This window comes from Panthera tigris, chromosome C2, assembly GCF_018350195.1.
Source record: "Panthera tigris isolate Pti1 chromosome C2, P.tigris_Pti1_mat1.1, whole genome shotgun sequence".
NCBI lineage: Eukaryota > Metazoa > Chordata > Mammalia > Carnivora > Felidae > Panthera > Panthera tigris.
In genome coordinates, this window is record NC_056668.1 from 103,783,841 (window position 1) to 103,806,227 (window position 22,387).

A 22,387-nucleotide genomic window follows, 5' to 3' on the forward strand; every position below is an offset into this window, starting at 1 on the left:
TCCACCTTCTCCCCCTGTCCCTGAGGCACCTATGCAGAATCTGAAGGCTCCATGAGACTATTTAGATGTAGTTTTATCAACAGCTACACCTAGATTTTGGTGTTTTGAATCATGATGAGAATCTTTCCTTTTAATTGTGGTAATTGTTCTGTTTGGTCTTATTCTTAAAGGTATTTTTTATTTAAGCATTATTTCTTTTTTTTTTTAACATTTGTTTATTTTTGAAAGACAGAGAGAGACAGAGAGTGAGTGGGAGAAGGGGAGAGAGAGGGAGGGAGACACAGAATCTGAAGCAGGCTCCAGGCTCTGAGCTGTCAGCACAGAGCCCGATGCGGGGCTCGAACCCACGAACCTGGAAATCACGACCTGCACCGAAGTCGGATGCTTAACCAACTGAGCCATCCAGGTGCCCCTTAACTTGTCTTTCATGCTCTCTTTTTTCTCTAGTGATTTAGAAGCCATCATTCTATTTTTTGTTTACTCTTGGTTACCTTGGATTAAGCAAAACTGTGTTATACTATATCAGTATTTTTCTTCTTTTCTTCTTTTGCAGCTCCAAATAGATTGGGAGAAAATCAAAGCCAAAATTGAGATGGAAATTACCAAAGAACGAGAGCAATCATCAAGCAGCCAGTCCAGCAAGCATATAGGTCTAAAGCACTAAATTCCTTGCTTACCATTAAGAAATTTTACCTTTTGAAACATTCTGATTAACCAAGGATAATTGTATTTTTATTGCTAAAGAAAAAGGCAGAATCTTTAAGTATAAGTACTTGCTGTGTATTTACCACTAAAAATACATTCAGAAAGACTAAGCACAAAATAATTGATGCAGTTTCATCTTTTATATAGTTTAGTCCAATAATTAGCAAAATATTCTCATATACTTATGATACACCTATGTAGTATTGCTTACATTCCAGTTTTTTGTCCATTATTTTATCCCTGAATCATCAGCATGAACAAATATTAATGCTCATAATAAACCATTGGACCCTTTAAAATGTATGATAGCATTAATTTTTATTTCACCACTAAATCATAAGATGTTCCAAAAGTTTACTTATACAACAAAAATACATGAGGATGGATTTATGAAAATGTATAACAGTACATACATTTGTACATCAGTATTCATAGGATTATTAACAGTAGCAAAAAGGACAAAAAAAAGATGCCTATCAACAGATGAACGGATAAACAAAATATGGTATATACATACAGTGGAATATTATTCAGCCTTTAAAAGGAAGGGAATTTTGATGCATGCTACAACACGGATGAACCTTGAAAATAATGCTAACTGAAATAACCCAGACTACTGAATGATCCCACTTATACGAGGTACCTAAAATAGGGAAGTTCGTTGAGACAGAAAGGAGAATAGTGGTTGCCAGGGATTGGAGGGAGGTGGATATGGGGCATTCTTGTTTAATGAGTACAGAATTCCTGTTTGGGATGAATGAGTTCTGGAAATGGACAGTGGCGATTATCGCACAGCATTGTGAATATACTTAATGCCACCGAATGGTACAGTTAAAAATGGTTAAAATGGTAAGTTATATATATATCTGCACCATAATTTTAGAAATATATCTAGAATGGACAAGAAATATTTTTCTCATTACTCTCCTGACTTGAGAATGTTCACGCACTAGGGTCCTGGAGTCTGAATTTGTGAAAATCTCCTTAAATGATAAACCTGTTTGACTACTTTCAGTATGTCCTAAAATATTGCCACAGAAGCTTTTGAACATTAACCCAAATACTCCTTAGAAAGTCCTCCATAATGTAAATTTTGGAGAGGCATATTATAGAGTGGGTATATGCATATTCACTGGAAAATGATTACCTCTCTCATTTTCATTTTAATTAATGTATATTTATTTTATGAAAATGTTCTTGTCTTTTCAACATATTTCTTTTCTTTTCTGGAATGTTGAAATATTCTGCTTCTTCAGATGCTGGGTACAAGAGTGAGTTTAGTTTGTGAAATATGATTGAGCAGTTTACTTATAAGTTGTACTTATTAATGTTTTCTATATAATGTTATATTTCAATAAACAGTTTAAAAAGAAAAATGATTAAAAGGGTAAATTTTATATCATATTTATTTTACTACAGTTTTAATAGTTAAAAAATATGAAAAATGTCTGCATTCTAACAATTCGGATACTAACAAGGTGTTCTACAATTCAATTCTGATACTACCCAGAGTTAGTGTCAGGTCCCACAAGTTAAAGGACAGCATTCCCAATTAGACTGTTCTTATTTCAATTGTCAGCCACATGCGGGGACCCCAGGATACCCACACTTCTGACTTGGCAGCAAATTTGGGGGTTTCTACCATGCCCCCTTTGGGTTTGGTACTTCGAATGACTCACTGAAATGCTTTACTTTTAATTATAGTTTTATTATAAAAGATATAACTCAGGAGCAGCCAAGCAGAAGAGATGCATAAAGTCTAGGAGAAAAGTGAGGTCTGGGAGGGGTGGGGGACGGGGTTGGGGCATAGAGTTTTTCATTATGCCTACTCTTTGTAGAGAGAAGAGAATCTAGGACCGTCATTCTCCCAGAACATTGATGTGCTCACCAATCGGGAAGCTTTTGTAGGACTTGCTGTTCTGAATTTCTCATCAGGGTTTTATTACATACGTGCAATTAATTAAATCACTGCCCATGTGATTGAAATCTTCCTCTCCCTGGAGGTCAGGTGGTTGAAAGTTTTAGCACTCTAACCATGTGGTTTTTCTGCTGACCAGTCCTCATCCTGAAGCTATCTAGCTTCCATAACACAGACACACACACACACACACACACACACACACACACACAGAGTAGTCACCTAATTAGCATAAAAAAGGTGCTCCTATCACTCAGGAAATTCCAAAGATTTTGAAAGCTCTGTACCACCCACCCCCTACACACCCCACCTCAGACCAGGTATATTCAGACCATCCCCTGCTCTTTGACCATAGGATCTTCTATGGCAAAGGTACATACCTAACTGAGCATAAAAAATGCAGCAATATTTAAAGGAATCAATGTGGGGTAAGGATAGGGAGCTATTGATCAAGTTCCCAGTATGGTTATCTGTATCAGTATTATCTTCCCAACAATCCAAGTGGGTTATATCATATCACATTATGATAGACATAAACTGAAAAATAAGAGCCAAAAGATTCTGGCACATTACTAGAATCCCATGCAGTCTCTAGTAATTAGTCCAATAATCATCATATACAATGACCATAATGTCTCTCAGAGTGAGGGCACTTAGGTTTACAGGCTTCATTCCATGTGGTCTTGTCAAGTTCCAAAAGCAGGAGTGGTCTCAGCTTCACATTTTCAGGCATTTGTTATAATTGAGTTAAGAGACAATATCTCTTGCTCTGAGCTTCTTTCCAAGCATTAATATTAGAAACACATTTTATTCACACTGCACGACACATTTATTCATACCTTTATTCTTAGCCACTATTCCTCCTCTCCATTTATACCCAAACCTTTTCACCTTTGGAAGGGACCTTAGGTTCAGCCACTTTGCTGGTCTAGCTTGCAGACAACAATACAAGTCTAGCAAAGGCCTCCCCCGAAGTCTACTCCCATTCATATAGGGTAGGGTTATACAGGTACAGGACTAGTGGGCTATTTCTACCAATAGGCAATATAACTGGATTCGTTAGCCCCAATGTTGCCAGATAGAGTGAAAGCACAGCTCACCCATCAGGCCCTTGGGAATTCTGATATAAATATTTTTAAACAATTTGTTGCTGAGGAATCATTCCTGCTTCCAGAAATATAGTTGCAGCCTTGGCCCAGGGACCACTGTATGAGGTAGGAAAAAGAAAGTTAAGTGTGATAATGGGAAAGGAAAAAAAAGTATAGTTGTCATACCAGCATCCTCCCCCTATCCCCCCCTTCCCCATTTGGACAACCAGTGTTTCGATTGCCTGTTCTAATACTTTACCAAAGTATTACTCTGAGGAAGATACCGTCGTCCTCCCTTATCTGCAGTATTGATTTCCAGTTTTAGCTAACCATGGTCAACTATGGTCCAGAAGCAGGTATTCCTCCTTCTGACCTACTGTCAGGTCAATAGTAGCCTAACACTAATGTCACAATGCCTAGGTCATTCACCTCACTTTATCTCATCATGGAGGCATTTTATCATCTCACATTATCACAAGAAGAAGGGTGAGTACAGCACAATAAGATGTTTGAGAGAGAGAGAGACCACACTCACATAACTTTTATTATAGTGTATTCTTATAATTCTATTTCCTTAGTAGTTATTGTTAATCTCTTACTGTGCTTAATTTATAAATTAAACTTTATCATAGGGATGTAGGTATAGGAAAGAACATAGTATATTTAGGGTTTGGTACTTACCACACTTTCAGGTATGCATTGAGGGTCTCAGAACATACCCCTGCGGATAAAGGCAGACTACTATATCTCTCTGCCTATTGTTGGATATGATGGACTGTAAAGTGTGTTCCTTAGTCTGAAGAAATGTGATTCAGTGGTCCAAATCTGTGCAATATCTTCTGCTCCACTTCTTTTATAGTACTCTGAACATTTACATCTACCACTGGGTCAGCAAAGCACAACCCAGAGTCAGTGTCTATTTCTGTCAGGACCCACTTGTAGCCCTCCAGGGCTACAGACATCAATCTGACTTGCCATCTATGTACAAGGATTCCCTCCCACCCCAGGAATCTTCCCCATAGCCATCTGCAGCCTCTAAATCTCTCTTGTTGGCAGACAAAACAGTTCTTGTTGTCATTTTGTGCCTCAGAGGGTACAAAAGGAGTATGTCTAGATTTGGCCCATCCCTGCATTGTTTCAGTCCACTCCCTTCATTAACCCAAGTGGCTACCTCAAGTGAGCACACCAGGGTATCTGCTCATTGATTCTAATCATCTTCTGATGCTGGAAGAGGGTTCTTCTGATGGGCACTGACATGGCCCACTTTAATGCACCCTTCAGATTCCCATAGTGATTTCCATGGGGCCATGCCCAGTAAGGGCACCCCCCTTTATAGGCTAATCTTCCATTGCCCTTTTGCCTGACCATAAGGGTAAACAGCATGCAGTGCAGCTCACCAACCCCATTTGTTTTATCGTTTTTAGTCAGAGTGGTGGCCTTCCAAACAGCATGTTGTGTGTTCATGACAAAACTGCCGTCTATCAGCCGAGCGGCTATTTGTTAGTCAGTTGAGAGCTGTTCACAGGGCACCGTCCAAGTGATGATCGAATCCTGCAGCTCTTCACATGGTTCCAGAGTCATTCCTGGGGAAAAGAGTCCACCTGCTCAGGAATATGCTGTGTAACTCCGTGCATTCCCCTGCTGGTGTGTTCCTGCACAAACCATTTCCATTTTGTTATAGAACTCTTCTGGGCACTGCCTTCCTCATTAGAGTGTTTCTCTGATATCACCCAAGACATCCTGGATATTTCAGGTTTCAAGATTATTTTATGTTCTTCATTCAGAGGCAGTTTCAATTAGTGTCTCATAGCAAGCTAGTAATTGCTCCTCCAAATGGAAATTCTCTAGTCCAAAATCCCAGTAGTCATGTCTGGGAGGTGCTTACGGGCTTTTGTGATAAGGCATAGTTTACACTCCACATGTGGCTATTATGTGGAGGATTTGTCCCTAACAGCACCCTAGCTTCTGTTCTATATTACATGGGCCTGGGCAATCTTATTCATTCCCATTTTACATGTTTAATGAATATGGCTTGAAGGAAGGATGTACATGCCTTCTGTTTTATAATGCTAGGTAATTTTCCCCACACACAATATCCATTCCCATAATTCATTCAGATAAGAGTCATAACCACTTCACATAAAGCTTGTTCCAATATATCAGTTTTTGTCCAGATTGGCACCTTAATCCCATTAACTCTTGCATTTCTCTGCCCTCTCCTCATGGAATCTGGTCACATCATTCTCCCAGCATATCAATGTGTTCACCAACCGGGAGGATTCTCCCAGTGTCAATGTCCCAGGGTTTGTTTGTTTGTTTAAATAGGGATTCATTACACAGGCATGCTTAATAAAATCACTGGTCTTGTGATTAATATCCAGGCTTCATCCTCTCCCTGGAGGCCAGGTGGCTGGAAGATCTAGTCCTCTACTCACCTGGCTGGTTTTTCTGGTGACCAGCACCCACCCTGGAGCTATCTAGAGGCTTCTAGAGTCACTTTATTAGCATAACACACTTCCATCTCTCAGGAAATTCCAAGGGCTTTGGAAGTTTTGTGCCAGAAGTGGGGGGACAAAGACCAGAGATACTCTTTTATTAAATCACAATATAACTTTCAGTTATATGTTCTTTGGTCTTATGCTTCAAAAAATATCTATTGTAGAAGTTTCTTGTTTGGTTTAAACTAATAATTTCATACATTTTGGGTGGCTTGATCTTAGTGTTTTTTATGTATGTATAAATATTTTGTATATTTCATAAACATTAAAGAAGATTGTTTATGCAGAATACCTGGGGTCTGGCCCTGTTACAGATGAATGGTATTTTGAGGGCATTATGATCCCTCCAAAAATGCTTTGGTACAGAGAGTATGGTATGTAATATGGAACATAAATTGTAACAAAAAGTAAGCAAGTTTTAAAGCAAGCATATTTTAGAAAATGGTTTACCATAGCAAACAGTTACCATGAGTATATCTTCAAATATCTGCCATTTTGTACATATAGAAAATATATTCATTTCTGAAAATGTATGCTACATAAATTCTGTTTAGATAAATACCTCAATCATATTTTCCTTGTAAATTCTTACACTGAAAAAAATCAGAATTTACAAGGTATACAGCATAAAAAGGTAATATCCATAATAAAAATATACATATTTCTATTTGTTCTGCAGATTTGTTGATCTGTAGATAGAATTGTGGCAGAATCACTTGTCGAGTTTCTGTAAAGACCATCTGCAGAAGCCAAAGACAAGGTGATGAAAGCAACTCTTTTAAAAAGACCTGTCTTGGGGCACCTGGGTGGCTCAGTCGGTCAAGTGTCCAACTTTGGCCCAAGTCATGATCTCCAGGTTCGTGGGTTCAAGCCCTGTGTCAGGCATTGTGCTGACAACTCAGGGGCTGGAGTCTGCTTCGGATTCTGTGTCTCCTTCTCTCTCTGTCCCTTCCCTGCTCATGCTCTGTCTCTCTCAAAAATAAACATTAAAAAAATAAAAAAATAAAAGACCCATCTTTACCTTCTCCTTGCCCACAGTATCTCCTGCTTAGTGGTAAATGACCTTTGGTCTAAAAAATTTATGAGATTTTCACCTTCTTTGCCTGTAACAAAGTCATTTTCTCATTCTGCTTGCTTTACTCTAAAACTTCTCTGTCCGTACAACTTGGTTTGAGCTGTTGGACATCACTGTCTGGCCATCATATGCTTACTATGCACTGTGCATAATTTTTTAAATGTAGTGATTTCTACAATAGACCGTTTCCAAACATTTTAGAGTAATACAACTTTTCAGATGTTTCTAGATGTTCTAGATGATCTAAAATGGTCTTCTAATAATCTTCTACTGTAAAGTAACATACTTTTCTTTTTAATGTTTATTTTTGAGAGAGAAAAGAGAGAGAGAGAGAGCGAGCACGAGTAGGGGAGGGGCAGAGAGAGAGGGAGACACAGAATCTGAAGCAGGCTCCAGGCTCTGAGCTGTCAGCACAGAGCCCGATGTGGAACTCGAACTAACAAACCAGAGATCATGACCTGGACAGACGTTGCACACTTAACTAGAGTTTGCAAGTCAGGAAACTCCACATGTCTAGCATGAAATGTTAGAATGTCATCTCACTGAGATTAAGTAACATTTATAATGTGCTAGATTAAATTAGAATTTTTATATACCCATAATAGTAAAATCTGCCAATTTTCCAGTATCACACCCCCCCCTGCTTTTCAATAGGTACCATTAACATATTATTTTCTCTTCATTTTCTGTGTTTTTAAGGTCAATGCAAACAAAATATGCACAACAAAATGCACAAAGTATAATCTTTTTCTACCTGCTATGTGTTCTGAATGGCTGTGTCACAAAAGATAACCTTAAAAAGCATTATACTAATGAATTCAGGAGTATAATGAATTTGTCTCTGACTTAACAGAAATAGTAAACAGTATTTGCAATGAAACTAAAATTCTGTTGTATAAGTCTAGTAACATTACTCAGTCAAAATAGTGACAAAAGCAGTCAGAATAAAAACATTATAATTAAAAGTCAATAAAATTCCTTTTTGTGGCACTTGTTTGCCCAGAATAAAATCTTTTTTCTCATTATTGGGACACCTGGTTGGCTCAGTCAAAGAAGATATGGCTTTTGATCTTGGGGTAGTGAGTACAAGCCCCATGTTGGGTATAGAAATCACTTAAAAATAAATAAATAAATAAATAAATAAATAAATAAATAACTTAAAAAAATTGTTTTTTCTCATTCTTGATGAATACCTACACTTCAAACACCAAAATTCATTTATTCAATATGTCACCTACTGTGGCCTGGGCACTGTTCCAGGTGACAGAGACATACTAGTGAGGAAAACAGATATTTTTGTCCTCTTGTGAAGCTGACATTTTAGTGGGAAGGAGACAGACCATAAACAAATAACTAAAAAAATATGGCATGTCAGATACCAACAGACAAAGCACAAAGCAGATAGAAAGCTGCTGGGGGGATGTGATTTAAAATAGTGTGTAATGGGAAGGTGTCACTGAAAACGTATAATTTGAGCAAACACTTCAAGGAAGTGATGATCAATTTAAATTTCTGCCAAATAACATATAGGAAAACCATCAAATAAAATTCCTATTCTATGAGTTTATGTTATCCTTCTCTAACTTAATTTAAAATGTGCTAATCTATAAAAGTAATTCTGCATGGTTTTGACATTAATAGTATCATCAATCATACATAACATGGTTTACCTCTGAATTTATTTACATAGTCATAATAATGTAAACACTGAATATTTATCTAAAATTATAATTATTCAGGTCCATAATCCCATATCCAAAACCCTTGGGCCAAACATGTTTCAGAATTTAAATTTGTTTAAGAAATACAATGGCTATTCAAATTTTTTTGTAATACAGCACATAGTTTATTACAAAACATCCCCAGAAGGGTCTTAGCTATCACTCCCTACTCAACCATATTGATATTTCTGCAGTGTAACATGAATATTTACATTAAGCAATAGGAATAAAATTAGAAGTAGTTTCTCATCAGTTCTGCTGTCAAATGAGTTCAGGTTGGGTGAATTATGAAACAGTGTTTTGGATCTAGAATTGGGGATAAGGGATTGTGGGCTTGTTTTGGAGGAAATGGGATGCACATGTTGGAGAGGGATAAATGGAAGGGTAATAAAAAGGGGGGGAAATCTACATTTTTCATAGTGGCAAGGCCATAAATAATGCCAAAAAAATCAAGAAATAATAAACATGTTATTTAGTGATGTAGCCATAAATAGCAAAAGAGCCAGCTAAAGGAGTTGAAAATGGTTGCTTCTAGGGAGGGGGACATCAAGAAGTTCAGTCCTGCTGTTTTTCACAGCCTTACCTATTTTCATAGCCTTAACTATTTCCCTACTTAAATATGTGCATGTATAAATTTGACAAAAACAGATTCTTAAAAAGTCACTGGTTAAGAGAAAGTATGCAAAGCACGTGTCTGACAAAGTACTTGCACCAGAATATATAAAGAATTATCAAATCTGAATGTAAAAAATAAAATAAAATAATAAAGAAACAATTACAAAATGGGCAAGAGACATGAACAGACATTTTACCAAAGAGGACATACGATGGCAAATTATGCACATGAAAAGGTATTCAACATCTTAGCCATTAGGGAAATGCAAATTGAAACTCCAACAATCAGAATGGCTAAAATAAACTGGTGGTAACACCAAATGCTGGCAGGGATGCAGAGAAGCTGGATCACTCATATATTGCTGGTAAAAACAAATGTTACAGCTAGTAGCAGAAGAAGTAAGGCAGTTTCTGGCAATACTAAATAAACATGCACATACCATATGACCCAATGATTACACTCTTGGCTTTTTATCCCAGAGAAACAAAAATGTTCATAGTAGCTCAATTCATAATACCAAGAACTGAAAACAATGCAAACATGCTTAGATGGGTGAATGGTTTAACAAATTGTGGTACATCCATATCATGAAATACTACTCAGTAGTTAAAATGATTGCTACACACAACAGCTTGGGTAGATGTCTAGGGAATTATAGTAAAGATTATTTACTATATGATTCCATTTATATAATGTTCTTAAAAATAACAAAACATAGAGGTGGAGGACAGACTAGTGGATGCTAAAAGTTAAGGATTAATTAGAGAGGGTGTTTGTGGCTATGAGTCTATAAAGGCTAGCATGAGAAGCTCTGTAAAAATAGAATAAATCTGTATCTTGATTGTGGTGGTGCTTACAGGAAGCTACATATGTGATAGGATTGCATGGAAACAAAAACCTTATGTGCAAAATAGCATTATATATATTTACTATGAATACATCTCTATGTAGTAAAATTATACAGAGAATATTCTGGAAGGATACTTACTACACAGTGGTTAAATCTCAAGTTGAAGGAGTGGACAGGGATTGAGGGTAGAAGTGGTTAGAGGGGATTTTGTTGTAAAATTTCTCTTTTTTAAATTTTATTTATTTATTTTTTTAATGTTTATTATTATTATTTTTAATTTACATCCAAGTTAGCATATAGTGCAATAATGATTTCAGGAGTAGAATCCAGTGATTCATCCCCAGCATACAACACCCAGTGCTCATCCCAACAAGTGTCTTCCTTAATGCCCCTTGACCATTTGGCCCAACCCCACCAGCACCCCCTCAGTTAGTTCTCTGTATTTATGGTTTGTTCCCCTCACTGTTTTTATATTAATTTTGCTTCCCTTCCCTTATGTTCATCTGTTTTGTATCTTAAGTTCCACATATGAGTGAAATCATATGATATTTGCCTTTCTTTGAGTGGCTAATTTTGCTTAGTATAATATACTCTAGTTCCATCCATGTTGTTGCAAATGGCAATATTTCATTCTTTTTGATTGCCAAGTAATACTTTAGTGTGTGTGTGTGTGTGTGTGTGTGTGTGTGTATCATGTCTTCTTTATCCATTCATCATCTGTTGATGAACATTTGAGCTCTCTCCATACTTTGGCTATTGTCAATAGTGCTGCTATAAACATTAGGGTGCATGTGCCCCTTCAAAATAGCACTCCTGTATCCTTTGGATAAATACCTAGTAGTGCAATTGCTGGGTCATAGGGTAATTATATTTTTAATTTTTTGAGGAATCGCCACATTGTTTTCCAGAGTGGCTGCACCTGTTTGCATTCCCACCAGCAGTGCAAAAGAGTTCCTCTTTTTCCATATCCTTGCCAACATCTGTTGTTGCCTGAGTTGTTAATGTTAGCCATTCTGACTGGTGTGAGGTGGTATCTCATTGTGGTTTTGATTTGTATTTCCCTGGTGGCAAGTGATGGTGAGCATTTTTTCATGTGTCGGTTGGAAATCTGGATGTCTTCTTTGGAGAAGTGTCTATTCATGTCTTTTCCCCATTTCTTCATGGGATTATTTGTTTTTTGGGTGTTGAGTTTGATAAGTTCTTTATAGATTTTGGATACTAACCCTTTACTGATAGGTCATTTGCAAATATCTTCTCCCATTCTGTCGGTTGCCTGTTAGTTTTGCTGATTGTTTCCTTCACCATGCAGAAGCTTTTTATCTTGATGAGGTCCCAATAGTACATTTTTGCTTTTGTTTCCCTTGCCTCCAGAGACATGTTGAGTAAGAAGTTGCTGTGGCCAAAGTCAAAGAGGTTTTTGCCTGCTTTCTCCTCAAGGATTTTGATGGCTTCCGGTCTTACATTTAGGTCTTCCATCCATTTTGAGTTTCTTTTTGTGTATGGTGTCAAAAAGTGGTCCAGGTTCAATCTTCTACATGTCGCTATCCAGTTTTCCCAGCACCATTTGCTGAAGAGACTGTCTTTATTCCATTGGATATTCTTTCCTACTTTGTCAAAGATTAGTTGGCTATATGTTTATGGTCCATTTCTGGGTTCTCTATTCTGTTCCATTGATCTGAGTGTCTGTTTTTGTGCCAGTACGGTACTGTCTTAATGATTACAGCTTTGTAATACAGCTTGAAATCCGGAATTGTGAAGCCTCCAGCCTTGGTTTTCTTTTCCAGGATTGCTTTGGCTATTCGTGGTCTTTTCTGGTTCCATACAAATTTTGGGATTGTTTGTTCTAGCTCTGTAAAGAATGCTGGTGTTATTTTGATAGGGATTGCATTTGAATATGTAGATTGCTTTGGGTAGTATCAATATTTTAACAATATTTGTTTTTCTAATCCATGGGCATGGAATATTTTTTCCATTTTTTGTGCCTTCTTCAATTTTTTTCATAAGATTTTTATAGTTTTCAGCGTATAGGTTTTTCACTTCTTCGGTTAGATTTATTCCTAGGTATTTTATGGGTTTTGGTGCAATTGTAAATGGGATTGATTCCTTGATATCTCTTTCTGCTGCTTCATTATTGGTGTATAGAAATGCAACTCATTTCTGTGCATTGATTTTACACCCTGTGACTTTGCTGAATTCATGGATCAGTTCTAGCAGCATTTTGGTGGAATCATTTGCATTTTCCATATAGAGTATCATGTTATCTATGAAGAGTGAAACTTTGACTTCCTCCTTGCCAATTTGGATGACTTTTATTTTTTTTAACTTTTTTTTAAATGTTTATTTTTGACAGAAAGAGACAGAGCACAAGCAGGGGAGTGGCAGAGAGAGAGAGACACACACACACACAGAATCCAAAGCAGGCTCCAGGCTCTGAGCTGTCAGCACAGCCCGACATGTGGCTCGAATTTATGAACCATGAGATCATGATCTGAGCCTCGTCAGATGACTAACAGACTGAGACACCCAGGGATGCCTTTTATTTCTTTGTGTTATCTGATTGCTGAGGCTAGGACTTCCAATACTATGTTGAATAACGGTGGCAAGAGTGGACATCCCTGTCCTGTTCCTGACCTTAGGGGGAAAGCTCTCAATTTTTCCCTATTGAGGATATTAGCAGTGGGTCTTTCATATATGGGTTTTAGGATCTTGAGGTATGATCCTTCTATCCCTACTTTCTTGAGGGTTTTTATCAAGAAAGGATGCTGTATTGTGTCAAATGCTTTCTCTGCATCTGAGAGAATCATGTGGTTCTTATCCTTTCTTTGATTAATGTGATGTATCACATTGATTGATTTGTGGATATTGAACCAGCCCTGCATCCCAAGAATAAATCCCACTTGGTCGTGGTGCATAATTCTTTTAATATATTGTTGGATCCGGTTGGCTAGTACCTTGTTGAGAATTTTTTGCATCCATGTTCATTAGGGAAATTGGTCTGTAGTTCTTTTTTGTGGAGTCTTTGTATGGTTTTGGAATCAAGGTAATGCTGGCCTCATAGAATGAGTTTGGAAGTTTTCCTTCCATTTCTATTTTTTGAAACAGCTTCAAAAGAATAGGTGTTAACTCTTCTTTAAATGTTTGGTAGAAGTCCCCTGGAAAGCCATCCAGCTCTGGACTCTTGTTTTTTGGGGAGATTTTTGATTACCAATTCAATTTCTTTACTGGTTATGATTCTGTTCAAATTTTCTATTTCCTCCTGTTTCAGTTTTGGTAGTTTATATGTTTCTAGGAATTTATCCATTTCTTCCAGATTGCCCAATTTGTTGGCATATAACTGCTCATAATACTCTCTTCTTATTGTGTTTCTGCAGTGTTGGTTGTGATCTCTCCTCTTTCATTTGTGATTTTATTGATTTGGGTCCTTTCCTTTTTCTTTTTGATCAATCTGGCTAGGAGTTTATCAATTTTGTTAGTTCTTTCAAAGAACCAGCCCCTGGTTTCATTTATCTGTTCTACTGTTTTCTGTTTTTGTTTTGTTTGTTTGTTTATTTTTTGGTTTCAATAGCATTGATTTCTGTTCTAATCTTTATTATCTTCCTTCTTCTGCTGGTTTTGGGTTTTATTTGCTATTCTTTTACCAGCTTTTAAGGTGTAAGGTTAGGTTGTGTATCTGAGACCTTTCGTTCTTTTCAGGAACGCCTACATTGCTATATACTTCCCTTTTATGGCCGCTTTTGCTGCACCCCAGAGTTTTGGGGCTGTGGTGTTTCACTGGCTTCTATGTACTTTTTAATTTGTTCTTAAACTTCTTGGTTATTAACCCATTCATTCTTGGTTAGTAGGATGTTATTTAATCTCCAAGTATTTGTTGTCTTTCCAAATTTTTTCTTGTGGTTGATTTTGAGTTTCATAGTGTTGTGGTCTGAAAATATCCACGGTATGATCTCAAGCTTTTTGTACTTGTTGAGAGCTGATTTGTGTCCCAGTATGTGACTACTCTAGAGAATGTTCCATGTACACTCGAGAAGAATGTGTAGTCTGCTGCTTTAGGATGTAATGTTCTGAATATTTGTTAAGTCCATCTGGTCCAGTGTGTCATTCAAAGCCATTGTTTCCTTGTTGATTTTCTGCTTAGATGATCTATTGTCCATGCTGTAAGTGGGGTGTTGAAGTCCCCTACTATTATATTATTGTCAATGAGTTTCTTTATGTTTGTGATTAATTGATTTATATATTTAGGTGCTTCCATGTGGGTTGGGGGCACAAATGTTTATAATTGTTAGATCTTCTTGGTGGATAGACCCCTTGATTATGATATAATGCCCTTCTTCATCTCTTATTATAGTCTTTATTTTAAAATCTAGATTGTCTGATATAAGTATGGCTACTCCAGCTTTCTTTTGGTGACCATTAGTATGATAGATGGTTCTTCATCTGCTTTCAATCTGATGGTGCCTTTAGGTCTAAAATGGGTCTCTTGTAAACAGCATATAGATGGATCTTGTTTTCTTATCCATTCTGTTACCCTATGTCTTTTGATTGGGGCGTTTAGTCCATTGACATGTAGAATGAGCACTGAAAGATATGAATTTATTACCATTGTGTTACCTGTAGCGTTGGAGTTCCTGATGATGTTCTCTGGTCCTTTCTAGTGTTTGTTGCTTTTGTTCTTTTTTGTTTTGCTTCATCTTTTCTCCCCTTAGGGAGTCCCCCTTAAAATTTCTTGCAGGGCTGGCTTAGTGGTCACGAACTCCTTTAGTTCTTGCTTGTCTGGGAAACTCTTTATCTCTCCTTCTATTTTGAATGATAGCCTTGCTGGATAAAGAATTCTTGGCTGCATATTTTTCTGTTTTAGCACATTCAATGTATCCTGCCACTCCTTTCTGGCCTGCCAAGTTTCTGTGGATAGGTCTGCTGTGAACCTGATCTATCTTCCCTTATAGTTTAAGTACTTTTTTTTTTCCCTTGCTGCTTTCATAATTCTATCCTTGTCTGTGTATTTTGTGAATTTGACTATGATATGCCTTGTTGATGGTCTATTTTTGTTGAATCTAATGGGAGTTCCCTGTGCTTCTTGGATTTTGATGTCTGTGTCTTTCCCCAGTTTAGGAAAGTTTTCTGCTATGATTTGTTCACATAAACCTTCTGCCCCTTTTTCTCTCTCTTCATCTTCTGGGACTCCTATGATTCAGCTGTTATTCCTTTTAATGAGTCACTGAGTTCTCTAATTCTTATATCCTGTTCTTTCGCCTTAGTTTCCCTCTTTTTTCTGTTTCATTATTCTCCATAATTTTGTCTTCTATATTGCTGATTCACTGCTCTGCTACATCCATCCTTGCCTCTGTGGCATCCATTTGAGGTTGCATCTCAGTTATAGCATTTCTAATTTCGTCCTGACTTGATTTTACTTCTTTTATATCTGCAGAAAGGGAGTCTATGCTTTTGTCAACCCCAGCTAGTATTCTTATTAATGTGATTTTAAATTCTAGTTCAGACATCTTGCTTATATCTGTGTTTATTAAGTCCTTGGCTGTCATTTCTTCCTGTTCTTTCTTTTGGGATGAATTCCTTCTTTTCATCATTTTGGAAGAAGCAAAAGAATTACTAAAATAAAAATTAAAAATTAAAAAATTAAAAACAACACAAAAAATAAAATAAAGGAAGCTATATCCTAGGTGTGTTTTGATCTGGTTGCTGAAAGAAGCTTGATAGAAAAGGAAAGAAAAAAAAGGAAGAAAACTTTAAAAAAAAACGTATACAATAAAATAGAATAAAATGAAATAAGGTAAAATAGAATGAAAATTTACAAAAAGAAATAAAGAATATAGTTAAATTTTTTATAAAAACAGAAAATAAAAATAAAATTTTTCGCTATCGGTATCCAAGAATAAGAAAAGAAAAGCAAAAGAAAAAAAATGAATAGTTGGACCAGTGAACAGGATGAAATCTGAATGAAATTACATCCAGTTTCCCCTAGAAGTCAAACTATGAAGCACTTTATAGTCTGTACACTAAGCATGTGGAGAGACTATTGGTTGTCCTGTAGAGCTTGGTTGCCGCAGTTGGACGGGGCTCAGTGTAATGGCTCCATTCTCCACTAGGTGGCGTTTCCTAGCTTATGGTGGTAGATTGGTGTGGCGCTCGTGTGCACATATGCGCAGGCATGGGAGAAGAGAAAATGGAGTCACCCAGCTTCCCAGGCGCTAGCATCAGAATTCTGTGCTCTCAGCGACTAGCCACCAGACACTCCTCCTTTGTCTCTGGCTTCCATCCACTCCTGCTTCTACACTGTCCATGTCCAAGCCGTCAGCCTGCCAGGCAGCACCTCTCTCCCAAATTTTATCCAACGGGGATGTTTCCTAACCCCTCACTTCTAAAGGCCCTGCAGCTTTGGCCCACTCCGATCCTCTAGGGGAGGGTCTCACCGAGCAATGGCCGGGTGCCGGGTGCTGGTTTACCCCCAGGAACACTCGAGTGATCGCGCTGCTGCAGAGGCCCAGAGACTGCGTCTTGGTGCCAGCCCACCCCAGAAAAAGTTCACGCAATTGCGCAGCAGCAGAGGTTTAGAGATTATGGCAAATCACAACACAAGACTGGCGCCAGGCTTCACCTCACTCCAGAGTCCTTGTTCCAACACGAGGACTATTCTCTGGGGTCTGCTGGGACCTTTTCCTTTGGGGAGGCTGCACCCTCTCTATCAAATATCCTCCCTGCAGGGAAACCACCTCTCCCTGTGTGGCCCAGGACCCCTCGGACTTCGGACTTCGCTGTCCACTTCCCACCAGAGCACCACCAGGTATTGAACTGTGGAATTTCGAACTCTGTGTCTCCTATTTATAGAGTCCTAATGGTATTGAAACCCTCTCCTTTCTCTTTTCTCCCTTTCTTATTCAGCCCATGTGGGTGTTTCCACTCTCTCTTTCTCTCCAGCTGCTTTCAGGGTGAGTGCTTTCCTGTACTCTCCCAGCAGTCTCTGTCCTCTCTCTGCAAACAAAAACAGCTCCCTACCCTCCAGGGCTTCTCTCTCCCCTAGTTCACCTATCCACACCGCATACCTGCCGAGTTCTGTGGCTCAAGTTATGCAGATTGTTGTGTTAATCCTCAGATCAATTTTCTAGGTGTGCAAAATCATTTGTTGCTGATCTAGTTGCATTTCAGGGAGGAGAGAAGTAGAGAACTTTTATTCTGCTCCACCATCTTGGCCCCTCCCTAAAAGTACTATTCATAATGTTTTCTTTTTTTAAAGGAAGATATACTTGTTAGTATCTGAGTAATTGAAATTTTAAACATAAAAGGGCTGGAAGATTCTATACATTTGTTGGAATATCTCAGTGTAGTGGCATGAAATATGGGTTTAAAAACAGAAATTTTCTCGTCTCTGTGTTTGTTATATGATTTTATTACTGGTTCCTTTCATTTAATGACATATCATGGACGTTCTCCCATATTAATAGATGTCTTAACACATTATTTTAAAAGCTAAGCATGACTCTTTGTGTGATGGAGCAGAATTTATTTAATCTGTGTCCTACTATTGGATAATTAGGGAGTTTTCAATATTTCAATACTTCACCATCAGAGCAGTGTTTCAAATGAGTATCTCTTGTAATCAAATTTTTGCATAGGCCCTTGATTATCTCCATGGGATATATTCTTCATGGGGGAACTGCTCAATCAAGTCTATGTAGATTTTAAGGCTTTTGGTAAGTACTAAAGGTTGGCTTTTGACACATTCTGGAATTCAGAGCTCTTCAGAGCTCAGTGAAGAAAACTCCTTCATGGCCTAAGTCAGCCTTGACCCTTCCTCTTTTAAATCCATTTGCAGCGACAATACCAGCCACCTCACATATAGATTTTACTGGGTGCAAGGCTCTAAGAGTTTTACCCTCTGATGCACTACTTCTAGCTTCCTAAGAAGAAACTGAGGCACAAAGAAGTTAAACAATTCAACTGAAACCACAGCCCTAACAAGCAGTGGATCTGGGATCATGATCCTCAACAACCTGGTCCACTGCTTGGGAAGTGAGTTTTCTCTTAACTGAGATATAATTGACATATAACATATTAGTTTTAGGTGGAAAACATAATGATTTGATATTTGTATATATTGCAAAATGATCACAGTAAGTATAGTTAACATCCATCACCACACACAGTTACAAAATTTTTTTCCTTGTGATAAGAATTTTTAAGATCTGCTCTCTTAGCAACTTTCAAATATACCATGCAATATTATAAACTATAGTCACCATGCTGTAGCGTAGATCCCCAGGACTTACTTATCTTATAACTGGAAGTTTGTATCCTTTGACCACCTTCACCCATTTTATCTCCCCTCCCTAACTCTGCCCACCACCAATTTTCTCTCTGTATTTATGAGTTTGTCTTTTTTAGGTTTGCATGTAAGTGAGGTCATACAGTATTCATCTTTGTCTCATCTGTTTCACTTAGCACAATGCCCTAAGGTCCATCCATATTATCACAAATGGCAGGATTTCCTTCTTTCTTATGGCTGAATAATATTCCATTATGTATATCCAATTTCCTTATCCATTCATCTGTTGTTTCCATGGCTTGGCCATTGTACATAATGCTACAGTGAACATGGAAGTGTATAGATATCTTTTTTTTTGGTTTAATTTTTTTTTTTTAACGTTTATTTATTTTTGAGACAGAGACAGAGCATGAACGGGGGAGGGTCAGAGAGAGGGAGACACAGAATCCAAAACAGGCTCCAGGCTCTGAGCTGTCAGCACAGAGCCCGACGTGGGGCTCAAACTCACGGACCACGAGATCATGACCTGAGCCAAAGTCGGCCGCTTAACCGACTGAGCCACCCAGGCGCCCCAATAATATGGTTTTAAATCAGGAAGTGTGATACCTCCAGCTTTGTTCTTCTTTCTCAAGATTGCTTTTGCTATTTAAGTCTTTTGTGTTTCCATACAAATTTTGGGACTGCTCTATTTCTGTGAAAAAGACATTGGAATTTTGTAGGGATTGCATTGAATCACCACTTTGGGTAATATGACCATTTTAACAATATCAATTCTTCCAATTGATGAGCAGAATATCATTTCATTTATTTGTGTCTTTTTCAATTTCTTTCATCAGTGTCTTATAGTTTTCAGTGTACAGATCTTCCACTTCTTTGGTTAAATTTATTCCTAGGTATATTTTTCTTTTTGATGCAATTCTGAGATAGTTTTCTTAATTTCTCTGATAGTTCATTTTAAGGATGTACAAGTTTTTGCGTCCTGCAACTTTACTGACTTCATTTATTTGTTCTAAGGTTTTTTTTTTTTTGGTAGAGTCTTTAGGGTCAATGTGTGTATTTAAATACCATTTTTGTAATGTTAAAAAACAACAAAAATGACTTTATTTTTTTAACCATTTTTTATTTATTTATTTTTAATTTGACTATATTTATTTTTTTTTCAATATATGAAATTTATTGTCAAATTGGTTTCCATACAACACCCAGTGCTCATCCCAAAAGGTGCCCTCCTCAATACCCATCACCCACCCTGCCCTCCCTCCCACCCCCCATCAACCCTCAGTTTGTTCTCAGTTTTTAACAGTCTCTTATGCTTTGGCTCTCTCCCTCTCTAACCTCTTTTTTTTTTTTCCTTCCCCTCCCCCATGGGTTTCTGTTACATTTCTCAGGATCCACATAAGAGTGAAACCATATGGTATCTGTCTTTCTCTGTATGGCTTATTTCACTTAGCATCACACTCTCCAGTTCCATCCACGTTGCTACAAAAGGCCATATTTCATTCTTTCTCATTGCCACGTAGTACTCCATTGTGTATATAAACCACAATTTCTTTATCCATTCATCAGTTGATGGACATTTAGGCTCTTTCCATAATTTGGCTATTGTTGAGAGTGCTGCTATAAACATTGGGGTACAAGTGCCCCTATGCATCAGTACTCCTGTATCCCTTGGGTAAATTCCTAGCAGTGCTATTGCTAGGTCATAGGGTAGGTCTATTTTTAATTTTCTGAGGAACCTCCACACTGCTTTCCAGAGCGGCTGCACCAATTTGCATTCCCACCAACAGTGCAAGAGGGTTCCCGTTTCTCCACATCCTCACCAGCATCTATAGTCTCCTGATTTGTTCATTTTGGCCACTCTGACTGGCGTGAGGTGATATCTGAGTGTGGTTTTGATTTGTATTTCCCTGATAAGGAGCGACGTTGAACATCTTTTCATGTGCCTGTTGGCCATCCAGATGTCTTCTTTAGAGAAGTGTCTATTCATGTTTTCTGCCCATTTCTTCACTGGGGTATTTGTTTTTCGGGTGTGGAGTTTGGTGAGCTCTTTATAGATTTTGGATACTAGCCCTTTGTCCGATATGTCATTTGCAAATATCTTTTCCCATTCCGTTGGTTGCCTTTTAGTTTTCTTGGTTGTTTCCTTTGCTGTGCAGAAGCTTTTTATCTTCATAAGGTCCCAGTAATTCATTTTTGCTTTTAATTCCCTTGCCTTTGGGGATGTGTCGAGTAAGAGATTGCTATGGCTGAGGTCAGAGAGGTCTTTTCCTGCTTTCTCCTCTAGGGTTTTGATGGTTTCCTGTCTCACATTCGGGTCCTTTATCCATTTTGAATTTATTTTTGTGAATGGTGTGAGAAAGTGGTCTAGTTTCAACCTTCTGCATGTTGCTGTCCAGTTCTCCCAGCACCATTTGTTAAAGAGACTGTCTTTTTTCCATTGGATGTTCTTTCCTGCTTTGTCAAAGATGAGTTGGCCATACGTTTGTGGGTCTAGTTCTGGGGTTTCTATTCTATTCCATTGGTCTATGTGTCTGTTTTTGTGCCAATACCATGCTGTCTTGATGATGACAGCTTTGTAGTAGAGGCTAAAGTCTGGGATTGTGATGCCTCCTGCTTTGGTCTTCTTCTTCAAAATTACTTTGGCTATTCGGGGCCTCTTGTGGTTCCATATGAATTTTAGGATTGCTTGTTCTAGTTTCGAGAAGAATGCTGGTGCAATTTTGATTGGGATTGCGTTGAATGTGTAGATAGCTTTGGGTAGTATTGACATTTTGACAATATTTGTTCTTCCAATCCATGAGCAGGGACTGTCTTTCCATTTCTTTATATCTTCTTCAATTACCTTCATAAGCTTTCTATAGTTTTCAGCATACAGATCTTTTACATCTTTGGTTACATTTATTCCTAGGTATTTTATGCTTCTTGGTGCAATTGTGAATGGGATCAGCTTCTTTATTTGTCTTTCTGTTGCTTCATTGTTAGTGTATAAGAATGCAACTGATTTCTGTACATTGATTTTGTATCCTGCAACTTTGCTGAATTCATGTATCAGTTCTAGCAGACTTTTGGTGGAGTCTATCGGATTTTCCATGTATAATATCATGTCATGTGCAAAAAGCGAAAGCTTGACTTCATCTTTGCCAATTTTTATGCCTTTGATTTCCTTTTGTTGTCTGATTGCTGATGCTAGAACTTCCAGCACTATGTTAAATAACAGCGGTGAGAGTGGGCATCCCTGTCGTGTTCTTCATCTCAGGGAAAAAGCTCTCAGTTTTTCCCCATTGAGGATGATGTTAGCTGTGGGCTTTTCATAAATGGCTTTTATGATGTGTAAGTATGTTCCTTCTATCCCGACCTTCTCAAGGGTTTTTATTAAAGGGTGCTGGATTTTGTCAAAGGCCTTTTCTGCATCGATTGACAGGATCATATGGTTCTTCTCTTTTTTTTTAATTAATGTGATGTATCACGTTGATTGATTTGCAAATGTTGAACCAGCCCTGCATCCCAGGAATGAATCCCACTTGATCATGGTGAATAATTCTTTTTATATGCTGTTGAATTCGATTTGCTAGTATCTTATTGAGAATTTTTGCATCCATATTCATCAGGGATAGTGGCCTGTAGTTCTCTTTTTTTACTGG

The 22,387-nt window shown here is 37.8% G+C and overlaps 1 protein-coding gene across 6 annotated transcripts in view; it reads left to right on the forward strand.

Annotated features, from left to right (window-relative positions):
- The window catches only part of IFT80 (intraflagellar transport 80), a 140,406-nt gene extending 139,402 nt beyond the window's left edge, over window positions 1–1,004 (forward strand). For all 6 annotated transcript variants that reach the window (XM_042956575.1, XM_042956577.1, XM_007086253.3 and 3 more), the window contains one exon: window positions 554–1,004. In XM_042956575.1, coding sequence (XP_042812509.1) covers window positions 554–664 — 111 coding nt within the window. In that variant the 3' untranslated portion in view covers window positions 665–1,004. The remainder of the gene's footprint in view (window positions 1–553) is intronic.
- Window positions 1,005–22,387: the final 21,383 nt, after the last annotated feature.